Source organism: Vombatus ursinus, unplaced genomic scaffold, assembly GCF_900497805.2.
Source record: "Vombatus ursinus unplaced genomic scaffold, bare-nosed wombat genome assembly UNPS02009205.1, whole genome shotgun sequence".
NCBI lineage: Eukaryota > Metazoa > Chordata > Mammalia > Diprotodontia > Vombatidae > Vombatus > Vombatus ursinus.
Window position 1 is genome coordinate 63282366 of NW_020948983.1, and position 13796 is coordinate 63296161.

Here is a 13796-nt window from a genome sequence, read left to right on the forward strand (position 1 = left end):
TGCAATCCATTAATTTTAGTGAAGATGCCTCTGCTCCAACAGGGCAACTCAAGGCAGCTTTAATGGCACCCAATCAACAAGCATTTATTAAGTGCTAATTATTCTTCAGGCACTATGCAAAGTACTAGGTACCAAAGAAAGACAAAAATAGTTGCCCACAAGGAACTTACATTCCAAAGAGGGAGACAACATAAAAATAGATATAGACAAGATACACACAGAGTAAATGGATAGTAACCTTAGTGGGGAAGGCACAGTTTTCCTTTCTTCTTCTCATATTCATTCTTTTTGAGGTTTCTCTTTCCCTCTGCTTTTTTTAAATTTTTATCCTCTCTGCCTAAAAATCACCAGAATTATAATTATAAGTTATAATTATAAAACCTGGGTGGTCCATCATGACCTAGTTCTACAGCGCTGCCTCACTCTGTCCCTTCCTTGCTTTCTTTTTCTCCCCCTTCTTCCTCTTCCTTCTGTCCACATGGGAAATCATACCCGCACATGTGGGTGATCTACCCAAAGGAATATAAATTCTGATTGTTTAAACCTCTCAAGATATCTTGGGGCTTAGGGAACTCAGTTTTTTTCCTCTGTCCTACTTATTTATTCTATCATTTTTTCCCTGAAAAAGGGGACAAATAAATCTTTTGTCCTGTAGTTTCATTTATGATTCCTTAAAATAGAGCTCTGAAAAACACTGGGATTAAATGGAGCTTAAACCCAAATCACTCTGGCTCTCACTGATTGGCCAGGAATAGGGCCCAGCTCAAGTCTCATTTGGTCACTGTTTGGATTTTGATGACTGAGTATAAATAAGAATTGTTCTGCTGTGGCCAGAAACCCTGAGGGCCTTCCCTTCCTAGATTGATTTTTTTTTTTTTTAAGTAAGCAAACGAGGCCATTTTCTACCTCATTTCTTACCTAGTCTTAAATCACTGAATGGGTGTTACCTCAGACAAAGTGAGACCCGGGAGAGACCCTAGCTTGAAAAGGCCAAGGTCTCCCACTGCATCCAGGGCCATTTCCAGTCATCCTGACCTATGTCTTGCCACTGGACTCGGATGACTCTGGAGGAGAGAATGAGGCTGATGACTTCACACAGCTCTGCCTCACTTAGATCCAATTCACTTGCAAGTCAAGACACCACCCTCCTGATGTCATTGGTCCCCTTCAAGAAAGAAAGAAAGATGAACAACAAAACCAGTTCTTCAGCCTTGTACAATTAGCTTTTCCTTTCTTGACCTCAGTTTCCTTATCTGCACAATGTGAGTGTTGGATGACATTCAACTCAGTTCAATTTCTCAAAAGCTCTAAAATCCTTTACAATTCAAATATTCAATCAATTAAGAGCTTATTAATTAAGCCTTTACTATGTGCCAAGAACTTGGTGCTTAGCACCAAGGGTATGAACAGTAATAAACAGTCTCTGGCCTCAAAGAGCTCATACTCTAATGGGGAAGACAACATGTAAATAAGTAGATACATGCTAAGTATAAACAAATTAGGTTACTAAGGCAACCTTAGGGGGAATGCCCTAGAAGCTGTACTCTAGAGCAGAGGGGTCAATCACATGGTCCTCTGGCCCCATGTGACACAAAACACTCCCAAGTGCAGCCCAAACCAAATTAAAATGTAATTGGGAAATATTTAACAAATTAAATAAAAACACAGTACAATATAAACAATGTTTATATGTGGTTTTCTAAGTCAATATGCAGCTTACATGCATCCTTATGTATAGCGTGTTGTTCTGTCATTTTCAGTGTCTGACTTTTCATGATCCTTTTTGGAGGTTTTCTTGACAAAGGTACTAAAGTGGTTTGCATTTCCTTCTCTAGTTCATTTTACAGATGAGGAAACTGAGGCAAACAGGGTAGTGACTTGCCCAGTTACACAGTTAGTAAGTGTCTTAAGGTTGCATTTGAACCCAGGAAGATGAGATACTCTTCCACAAAGGCCTGGTACTCTATCCATTGAGCCACCCAGCTGCCCACATATAGTTTAATGGCCCACCATTTCTTTTTGAGTTTAACACCACTTACCCAAAGTTTCCAATCCACAATGTCTCCACCCCTACTCCCTACATCATGGCAGCTGCTTAATCTTCCTGGTTTCTCTCTTCATTTATAGAGGCCACTGATCACTCTGTCAACCAAAAGACTTTCATGATACTCTGAGGTTTTGAGTGAGTCTTAATGAAAGACTTTCCTTATCTTTTCTTGGGAGCAGCCTTAAAGAATGTTTTCCTGGAGGCATCATGGTGTAATCGATAGAGCATTGAACTTGGAGACAAGCAGACCTGGGTTTGACTCCTGCATCAGATACTTACTAGCTGTAACTGAAATTCATTTAACCTCCCTCTCTGGGTCTCATTTTCCTCACCTGTAAAATGAAGTGAGTTAGACTTGGTCACCTCTAAGCTCTGAAAAACCCATGACACTGTGGTCCATCCTTTTTCATTCAAAGGCATATACATGGCTACATTTTCCGTGGCAAACCATGGGCTAGGGATTTAGAAGAATATCCCTGAAATAAACTTTGGTAGTGCGGTGTGCTCTATACATGCTGATGGGGAAAGGAGACAGAGAATGAGCCTTTAAAGGACATCTGCTTGGCTAAAATAATGAAGAGAGAACAAGATGAGGGGAGCAGAATGAAAAAGGGAATGAGTCAAAGAGAAGAGTAAGAGAAAAAAAAGAAAAATGGAAGCAGAAATAAAATGTAGAAAGAAATAGGCAAGCTTTCATACTCTGTAAATCTTTTTCATCTGTGTTGTTCTCACCTAGGCATGCACCAGAGATCACAATAGTGCTTTGAAATCTCCATGCTTGTCTCCACTGCCCTTGTACCCAGGAGCTTTTCAAATGGTCACTTGATCTTTCCCCCTGGAGTAATAATTTATGCCAAGCTAACTAGAGAATAATACAAATCTTATTTATTTTCACTACTGTCTGGTAGGAAGCAGAGTTAAAATGTTTGCAAGCTAGTGTCTATTTTGCATAAAAATTTCAAAGTAGATGTGAAAGTGGCCAAGATGTTATCCTGATACTGTGTGAACTTTCAAAGCCCAGCACAAACCTTAGCCCTTATGAAATCCAAGGAGTAGGAAAATATTCCTGTGGGATGAAAGAACTCTCCCTGCCCCTGCTGCCCAATTGATTATGGGATAAGGGAGCACACTTAGGTCAAATAGCAGATTCAGGGAAATTAGGAAGATGTGAGCTGTGCCTGGGATCTAAAAATTCTGCAGACAAATTACCTTCTAATGTACCCTATCATGTCTAAGACCAACCTGGAAGTTTAGGTTGAGTCTGCATGCTGCTGAAGGAGTCATGTGGCCTCCTGAGGCCTCTATTTCCTCATGTAAAGTGAGAGGATTGAACTAAGTGATCTTTGAGGTCTCGGCTAACATTCTGTTGACTTTTTCTCCCTGGGAAGTCCCAAGTCATATAATATTTAAAACATGGGACTAACAACATTTTTACCGCCAAATGGCAAAGCTCAAAAATAATTGAAATACCTTCCCCACCCTGATCCTCCCAATCTTTATACAAATGGCATCTTCCCAGCTGTTAAGTATTTGGTTTGTAATAATAGAAAATAATATGGCTAATAGACATAGAGACAGTGGCTTGATAAGAAGGGCATTTAAAAAAGGTCCCTGGATGGAGTTTTTCATGGGCAAAACTACAGAGTCATGGGGATCATTGATTTAGAGCTGGAAGAGACTTTTGTTGTTGTTCAGTCATTTTTCAGTTGAATCTGCCTCCCCATTTGGGTTTTCTTGGCAGAGGTACTACTAAAACGATTTGCCATTTCCTTCTCCAGCTCATTTTATAGATGAGAAAACTGAGGCAAACAGGGTTAAATGACTTTCCCAGGGGCCAAATTGGAACTCAGGAAGATGAGGTCTTCCTGACTCCAGGCTTGGCCATTCTATCTACTTGTACCACCAAACTGCCCAGAACAAACTTTAGAAGTCATCTAAACCAATCCCTTCATTTTAAAAATGAGGACCTGGGGTTATAGAGGTTAAATGACTTAAACCCAAGACCTCTGACTCCAAATCCAGCATTCTTTCTGCTAAACTACACTACCTCTCTACCTCACCAGACTCACCGAGGGGAGCTCACCATGAATAGGGGAGTTGTCTCTACTGAGCATATTCTTATACAGCAGTTAACGAAGGACAAAGTAGCCCTTTTTTGAAATTCTGTCTGGAAATGATGCCTTGGAACTGACATCACAATTCATGTGTCTCTCAAAGGCAGGGTGGAGGGCAGAGTGAATAGAGTGATGGAGGAAGACCAGAGTTCACATCCCACTTCTAACACTTATAAGCTGTGTGACCGTGGGCAAATCACTTCATCTTTCATGTTTCATGTTTCTCATCCACAAAAATAAAAGAGATTAATAATGCCTGCAGTACCCACCTCTCAGGGCCACAAAGCTCAAATGAAATAACATATATGAAGTGCTTTAAAAACTTTAAGGTATTATGTGTCAGTTATTATTATCATTTTTCTCTGTATAATAAATAAAGCCTGATATTCCACTGACCTAAAGGATATTTCCTTTTAGTGTTCAGTACCTTGTGGTGTGGGGCAAAGGACTCGAGATGTGAAGTGTGTCAGCAACATTGGGGATGTTGTCGATGATGAAGAATGTAACATGAAGCTCCGGCCAAATGACATTGAAAACTGTGATATGGGGCCCTGTGCAAAGAGCTGGTTCCTGACAGAGTGGAGTGAAAGGGTAAGACTCAGTGGAGTAGTACTTGTTTTCTGAGTATAAGTCATATTGCTCTTAAGCTCCACCATTATCACCACCCCCAATCCCTGTACAAATATATACAAACATATAGCACTGAAGAGAACAATGATAAAGCTGTAATGTCAGACCCAGCCTCTAGCTACGTATATGAACTGTATAAACTGAGATTGCTACCATCTCTTACCCTAAAGAGAAGGATGCTTTTAAGGCAATGGGCATCCTGATGGGAGAATGGGCAGGTTTCCAATGGACAAGAGAGCAATCCACATGAAAGAAATTACATGAGTAAAGACACAGAGATAGAAAAGTACACGGCATGTTTAGGGAATGATTTGGTTAGAGCATGAAGTATAGGGAAGTAGTGGGAGATAATCCTATTAGTTTTCATTTTCTGAATGTAGCTCATTTTATTCTTTATAAAACAATCTCATTGGGACCATTTGTCTCCAAACTTATTGGTTTTGGCCTCCTTGTTCATTATCTGCAGATGTCCAGCTCATGTGATTTGCTCCCAGCTTCCAAATAATTAGTCATGTAAATGTGTATCCATGAGATGGCCCCTGGGGCATCAGTGTGACTTATAAGGAGCCAAGCCTCAAGCTAGAGAGAGCAAATGGAATATACCCAGGCAATGGGGATAACTGGTCTCCTGAAAACCTAGGAATAGGTCTTGATTCTAATCTAAGCACTATTGGTCCATGCCCCCAATTCCAACTACATATTAAAAATTCAGGATTGTTTTTAGCTGTGACATGTAGTCATGAAGTTGTTTTTGCTTTTCTAAGAGGCAGAATATCCAAGAGACGTTGTTGATGTGCCAAGATTTGAAAACAAAATTATTGGCTAGCCACAATGGTCAATATGGACAAATTTGAAGCCACCTGTAATTAAAGAAGGTTCTATTCATGGGATCACAGACTTGGAGCTAGAGGGCACCTTAGAGGTCATGTTGTCCATTCCCTTCATTTACACATGAAGAACCAAGACCCAGAAAGGTTCAGAACATTCCCTGAGTGACGCAGACTGTAAGTGACAGAACCAGGATTCAGACTAACTCTCTGACTCCAAGTTTGGTGTGCACCAATGTGACCTTGCATTGGTAGTTTGTTTGTTATGTCCTCTTTGTGAGGCACAAGTCAGTCACTCAGTGATTAAGGGGTTACGTTAGACTCAGAATGCCTTTGGGACTTAGAAGGCCCGCTATGAAAATAACTTAGTGTACCATGGCCCAAGCCATTTCATACGCTTATTTTCAATGGTGTAATTTTACCTGAAAAGTCATTCAAGGTTCATTTTATTTGTGCTAAAACTATTTTTCCTTTAATGATAACATATAAATCCCCCCCACCCGCTTTGAAGTAAATTTGCATTCATTTTGATATGTTCCCTTGCTAGATCAAACACTTAATTTGAAATCCTTATTTAGAGCCAGGCATGGCTACATTTATCTCCCCCTTCATTGAAGGAGATATTTTTGTAATTAATAATTTTTTTCTTCCTCAAAAAGGTTTTTCAGCCTTGAATGTTGGAAGCTGAGAAAACAAATTGAAGTTATGTTTCTTTTTTTTCTCTGAATCATAAATGAATTAGTTATTCACAAACATTCACTCCTCTGTCAGAATTGTTTTTTTTTCCGTTTGCTCTGAAAAATCTATTGTTCTTTCCTTAAAATATTAAGGATTAGAATCTAGAGTCTTGAGATCATATACTCTAAATATTTCCCTCATTTAATAGCGACTAGTAAAATAATAACTTAGTTAGCCAAAGTGGTCGGGGACTTCGATATTTTGTAGTTGAATCAGTTTTGCAATTAACCAAGGGTTGACTTATTTGTACAGTGAAATTTCTCTTAATAAAGGAAACCCTTCTGTAGGATCTAAGGATCTGAATCAAGACCTCTTCTTTACAGGGATACATTTAAAGTATTTGATAATTTATCCCTGTTTCAGAGACCCACGAGACATGAAGGACAAAGTACTGTATAAAGGGATTTTGTCATCATCTTGGTGCCTAACCCCTAACTAGGAAACACATATATGTGTTTCCCTCAGTATACTCAGACCAGCTTCCTACTAATAAACACTGGTAAGCATGTAGTTGACATTTGCAGAAGAAAGTGGTATTAAAAGAAGGAGGAAAATAAAACAGAACTACTTGACTGGATAACTATTAGCCCCAAAGATGTATTAACGAAGTCAACCAAGCAATAAACATTTTTTAAGCATCTGCTATGTGCCAGACACTGAGCTAACTGCTAACTGCTAAGGATACAAAAAAAGGCAAAAGACATTGCCTGGTTTTGAGGAGCTCGAAATCTAATGGAAGAGACAACATGTAAATAGCTGTGCTCAAACAAGCTACATCCAAGATAAATGAGGGCTCATCTACTATACATGGTTTTTGTTTGTTTTGTTTTGTTTTGTTTTGTTCAGTCTCAACCAATTACTAGCCCCACTCATCACCATGCCTGGCTTCAGAGGAAAACATTTATTTTTTCCCAGGCCCTCAAAGGAGAGAGTGAGCACAGGAAAGTGAAAAGATTTCAACATACCTCATATATCTCAGAAGAAATTTTTAAAAACACAATATTTTATTAACCACAACTCTCCAGCCTGGTTTCAAAGCTATCAACCACAGAGACAAACTATATCCGATGACTTCGTGGAGTAAACCTAAAGAGGGAGATACAATTTTCCCCTAAATGACAGGTAGAAACAAAATATCAGAAATCCAAGAGAAATAATGATTATTTCAAAAAAGTGAAGTTTTATTAGAGGTGTAGGTAAGAAACTTAGATGTATTTCTAAAAAATCAAGAGGGCAATTGGAAGGAACTAAAGTTTAGAGAGGAAGTAATCAATCTATCAACCTGAAATTGCAGAATAAACTTAGATTAAAATGATGTGACATTAGATTAATTAGATGTAATATTTGTTGTCCCCGAAAATGCAGTTAGAATTAAGGAACCCTCATAGAGCCCTATTCATCCCTCTCACATGTACTTACTATGGGATTTTGTATTGTATTTATATTTAAACATTTTTTACCTTTTCCTACTGATGCTTCCAAGGACCAAGCCTTATTTATCCTAGTATTTCCCTAGAACCTAAGATAGTAGTAAAAGTGTTCGAATGAATGAATGTTCCCTAGAAGCTAGTTAGGGCCTTTGAGTACTGTGTAGATCCTCTTCAACTCAGCATTTTAGCTAGCTTCCATCAAATAACAGTGGTGCCTTGGACTGGCGTAAGCTTTACAAATTACTTTTCTCCTCAGGTACAACCAGTTGTATCTCAAAGCACACATTTCTATGCTTAGGTATGCATTTTTTCTCTCTGTTAGAATATCCACAAAATGATGCAATGTTGAAAGAGTACAAACAAAGAGAGATACCATGAAAAAAACAAGATGTAAAGAAATTTCAAACAGGTCAACCCCACATGGTATTCTCCTGACCTATTTAGAATTACAAACTCACTCCGAACTTTGCTCACCCAAAAATTCCCTACATAATTGATTGAATCTCTATCCCTATCTCTATAAATACATGGATGCCCTGCTTAATTGCATTAATCAGTTTTCTAAAAATTCAATATTAAATGGAACAACTTTAAAGACATGAGCTAGTGACACAGGAACAAAATTATAAATGGAGAATGTGCCAAATGACATTAGAGCAAGATTTAGAGCATGATTTTGCAATTTTATGATGGCAATTCATTACAATTTATAAACATAATTTAAAATGATGACTGAGGCAACCTTATAGGAGGCATGTCTGTTTTTCATTATATAAAATATATTCTGTTGTATCAAGAGAAAAAAGAGGTGATGAAAAAACTTATTTAAATTTCAAAAGATGGGACACAAAATCAAATTTAAGGGAGAGCTATTGTATGTTTACAGTCCTCCTGGGATCAATTCAACCATGTTAGCATGTAAATAAAGCTGGAATAAAAAAGACAAGCCATTTCCAGAGGGTTATTTATGAATTAACTATTATTCCCCCAAAGCTTCCTATGTCTGTGCTGCTTAATCCCAGAGATTTAACTCATAATCAAATCACATCTCTGCAGCTGATATGGCTTAAATATGTTTAGTTGCTACTTCCAGATATTTGTCAAGGGTATTCATCAGAATGAGCACTCCCATCAGTGAACTGGGGTTGCTTTCTGTGTCCTTCTAATATAGATCTCATGTGTATATTGAATTATATTTTGTAAGTGGAAAGATATTACTATCATCATGTCATGGGCTCTGTAATTTCATCAGTATGTGGGTACTCCCTTCTCTCCACTAAACTTTTTTGGTTCTTAGCCAATTGAGAAAAAATTATTAACTGATTCTAGTTGTTTGATTTGTTATGGAATTGTTGCTTCCTATCGATTGGTAGGATCTTCCCTCTCTGGAAAAAAAACAGTATGCTAAACATTCTGTTTCCTTGTTCCATTTCACCCTTGATCTTTTGGTCATTACTGCTTGTCTTCCACATATTGCCTGTGTATCCTGAGTAAGAATGCCCTCCTTTCTTTAACCCTAAAACAATCGACTAATCATAACCATTCTACATCTTCTGATTCAATATGGACGTATGGCTAGCAATCATGCTTCATTTTCCACTTCAGATACAACCATTAGGATCCCACATCCTTTTCAAAAAGTCATTTCCATTAAATTAATTTTTAACCTCTAGTAAAGTTCTCCCATATTGTGGCATGGAGGTATGTCTGGCTTCTGAAAGGCAACCAATCTAGAAAATCTTGGAACATAGGCCCAGGGACTAGATGTCAGTCATGAGGAGAAGAAAGACAGTGTAGCTAACTACAACCAGAATCCATTGCTAAATTTTTCTTAATTAGCCCAACAATGTAGGAGTTTAGTAGTATGCCAATAGAAAGAAAGGAATACCCACACAATGATGAAATCACAGAGTCTATGGTGTGTTGATTGTAATATCATACATATATCATTTAATCTTTTTTTAATGTGACCTGTGATTTATATGCCTTAACTTTATAACTCATGCCCCAGCTGATCGGCATGACTTCAGTGCTCATTACAGACTTAAACTTATTTGAAAACGTTAGCCTTTCTCATCATTTGGTCAATCTTTCCTGTTAGGTACCCTGCTCTGGCAGCTTCTATCACCTAGCTCAATCCAGCAGAACCAGTTTAGCTTCTGCTTATTTTGTTCTGTTGTATTATAATGAATAAAATTAATTTAAATTTTCTGAGTTGATAACTGGAGTAAGTTGCTAAAGGTTTACTAAGAAAAATTAGCTAACTGAAACTGACAATTAAATTCTCTCACTTTGGACAGAGAACTCAGCACCATCTTAGCATTAAAAAAATACTAGGGGGATCCTGTTCTATTATTCCCTAGAAAGTAAAGTGGAAAATACATCTTTCCAATTGGTTTGAGTGTTTTTTACATCTCTGTAATCAGATACTAGCTGCTGGTTGTGTGTCTGACAAGCACACGAGTCAAGGTTAGAAGAAAACTGCCAAAGGACAGAGTTCATGGATAGGGAATGAAAAAGAGACTGTGAGAGAGAGCAAAGAAATGCTGAAATGAGACAGAATCTTGATTGACTCAGGAAGCATCCAAGAAGAATATTTCCAAAGGGAAATAAGTAATCTAACAATTGGGATATAAACTATTAGGTTCTTTGAAGCCTCAAACTAGGGAAGCATGTACAAACTGCCTCGATGTGGCAAGCAGGGAAGTGAAGAGACAGAGATTGAGACAAAATTAGGCAGCTTAATGAAAAGATTTCTTTGAGGATGCCTCCAATTCTTTCTTCATAGAGGTGGGGAACCATGGGAGTACATTAATATTTCATTACTTTCATATGTGACAATGTGGTTAGCCATTCCCAGGTGGGAGGATGGCCCCTTAGTTTCAAATATTTGGCTACCACAAAAAGAACTCTTACAAATATTTTTGTATATGTAGATCCTTTTCCTCTATCTTTGATTTCTTGGAGGTATAAGCCTAGTAGTTGGATAGCTGGGTCAAAGGGTATGCACAGTTTGAGTACTCTCTGAACATTGTTCCATATTTATTTCAAGAATCCTTGCCCTGTTTCTTCTCTATGAGCCACTAGACTCCACCATGTCCTCTGGAATATAGCACACTCAGTCCAACGAAATGCATCTTAAAACAATGACAACAACAACCCTAAATTCTGAGACTATCATAGACTAACAATAATTACACACAATAGTGATATTGCTGGCTCAAAGGGTATGCATAGTTTTATAGCCCTTTGGGCATAGTTCCAAATTGTTTTTAGAATGGTTGGACTAGTTCACAATTCCACCAACAATTCATTAATGTACCAATTTCCCCTCAGCCCTTCCAGCATTTGTCATTTCTGATAGGTATAAAGTATTAGTGCTTCAGAATTGTTTTAATTTGTACTTCTCTTATCAATACTAATTTAGAATGTTTTTTTTTTTCATACAAGTGTAGATAGCTTTACTTTCTTCTTCTGGAAACTGCTTGTTAATATCCATCAACCATATATCAATTGGGGAATGGCTCTTATTTTATAAATTTAACTGAATTCCCCATATGTTTGAGAAATGAGACCTTTAACAGAGAAACTTGTTATAAAAATTTTTGATATTACTTCTCCATCTATCTTTCTAGAATATTTTTATTCACGAATGTCTAAGCCTGTGATTTATCAATGTAGGAAGTTACCCGAGAACATCTACCAGATAGATGGATGGATATGTATTCAGATTTGTCTGGTGCCCAAACCAATATTGGACACATTTAAACATGTGATTCATGCTCTTCAATGCACATATGCATGTATAGTTGGTCCAGATGTATGGTTTCATTGGTGTAGGAAACTCCTAGTGTGAAAACTCCTTCCACTGTTGCAGATTAGCAATTCCCATGTAATGTATAGTCTTAAAAAGAATTTGTTAAAGCATTGATGGTTTATGTCACTTGTCCATGGTCACTGCTTGCTAGTTCATGTGTTAGAAGCACAACTCAAGCCTAGATCCTCCTGAGTCCAAGGCTGGTCCTCTATCCACTATGCCATGCAGTCTCTCTAGTTTGGGTTAAAAAAAAATCACATTTGATATATCATCAAAAACAACTTATTGGTGAACTCTTGGGAATGAAAGTTAAGAACTTGAGAGCCCCTATAAAATTCTAGCTATAAAATAATAGCTACCCCTACAGAAAGACTGGCCTACATTATACGTAATTTATTTTTCACATATCCCTGTTTCATTGTTCAGGGATCTGATTGGTCTAAGAATATAAGAAGGACTCTTGGGGGTGGGGGGAGAGTGATCAGCACTAAGGCAAAAGATTTCCAGGTTCAAGTTTGTTGTGGAAAGTCCTCTGTGGTCAATGTACTGAAAACGTGATCTGACCGCACTCAGCAGATGAATGTTTGTGTGCTTTCCCCTCTGGCACTAACCTGGTTATTTGATGCTGTGGTTCAGGCCCAACATTGTAATTTCAGATAGGCCCATGGAGGACATGTAGAAGCTTTCATGGAAATCTCCATCTTGCCTTGGGAAGGAAAAAAAGGAATTAAATTAGATATTCAAATGGAAATTACCTGGAAAGAACTATTTGAAGGATAAAATCTTTCACTGAAAGTGTCTTCATGATTACATGGTATCTTAGGATGTAATGTGATGCAGCCATAGGACAAACTCTTAGATTTCCAGACTGAGGTATGATTATTTGGGTTTTTAAATATGAGATATGTCACTATTTGTAGAAGGAAGGATATTACTTTAATTCCTACAGTCTGGCAAGGCTGAGTTAATTGTGATTTGATATACTTCACCATCCTTTAGGATAATTTAGGTATCTTACTGTTCAGAGCTGGAAGAGGCAACAGACAGTCCAGGCCAAAAAAACTTTTAGCCTGAGATATTCATATAATTGGAGCAAAGTGATTTCTTTTTGTTTAAATTATCTGATTCATTGGCTGCTTTCTGAAATTCATTCAACTTAGAATAGTGGCTCATGTTTGTTGAGGACCTTCAAGTTTGAAAAGCACACTTCTACCTGTGATTCAGACAATGCAATTATTGTTCTCCTCATTTTACAGATGAGGAAGACGAGGTACATAAAATTGAAATTATTTGTCCAGTGTCATACAAAACTACTACAGGAACTCAAGTCTTCAGACTGTAAGATCAGTGCTCATTTTACTACGTTTGTTGTAGGATCGTGGATTTAAAGCTAGAAGGGACCTTAGAGGCTATCGAATGCAAACTTCTTATTTTTACAAATGAGGAAACTGAGGCACAGAGCGGTTAAGTCACTTATCCAGGGTCACACAGCTCTTCTTTGTATGGCTATGCATTTAGGACCATATGAAGTGGTTGGAGGCAGGAGAGTGGTAAATGAAACCCAGGTATTCTAGGTGAGTAAAGGCATTAATTATTTACTCTCAGGAAGTTTTTTGTTTTGTTTTGTTTTTATATAGATAGCCACCTGTCAAACAATTTCACATGAGATTACCCAAAAGCCAAACTAGTGATGATTTAGTTTCCCATGAATTTATGTTGATTTTAAACATGCGGCCTGCTGTCAGCCAGGGCACTAACTTGCTATGTGATCATTGGCAACCTCTCTGAGACTCATTTCTTCATATGTAAAATCAAAGGGTTGGGTTAAATGACCTCTGATTTCCCTTCCAGCTTTCCATCTGTCATCCCATGGCCTTATGTATTTGTGTGGAATTTAAATAAGCAACTTATATGCAACTCAATAACAAAAACAACAACAGGAAGAAGAGAAAGAGGGAAGAAGGGGAAGGAGGAGGAGGAGAGGGAGGAGGGGAAGGAGGAAGAGGAGGGGAAGGAGAGGAAGAAGGAGAAGCAGAAGGAGAAGAAGGAGGAGGAGGGGGGGAGGAGAAGGAGGAGAAGGAGAAGGAGAAGAAGAAGCCAATTAAAATAGAGTTACTTGGATGGAGCTATTTTTGTGTCATATTGTCAGATTCTTGTTGTTCAGTCATTTCAGCAGTGTCTGACTCTGTAACC

At 38.0% G+C, this 13796-nt stretch overlaps 1 protein-coding gene across 4 annotated transcripts in view; it reads left to right on the forward strand.

Moving 5' to 3' along the window:
* Positions 1 to 13796, forward strand: part of THSD4 (thrombospondin type 1 domain containing 4) — an 865877-nt gene that overhangs the window by 815563 nt on the left and 36518 nt on the right. For all 4 annotated transcript variants that reach the window (XM_027852227.1, XM_027852225.1, XM_027852228.1 and 1 more), the window contains one exon: positions 4579 to 4752. In XM_027852227.1, the coding sequence (XP_027708028.1) occupies positions 4579 to 4752 (174 nt within the window). The remainder of the gene's footprint in view (positions 1 to 4578; positions 4753 to 13796) is intronic.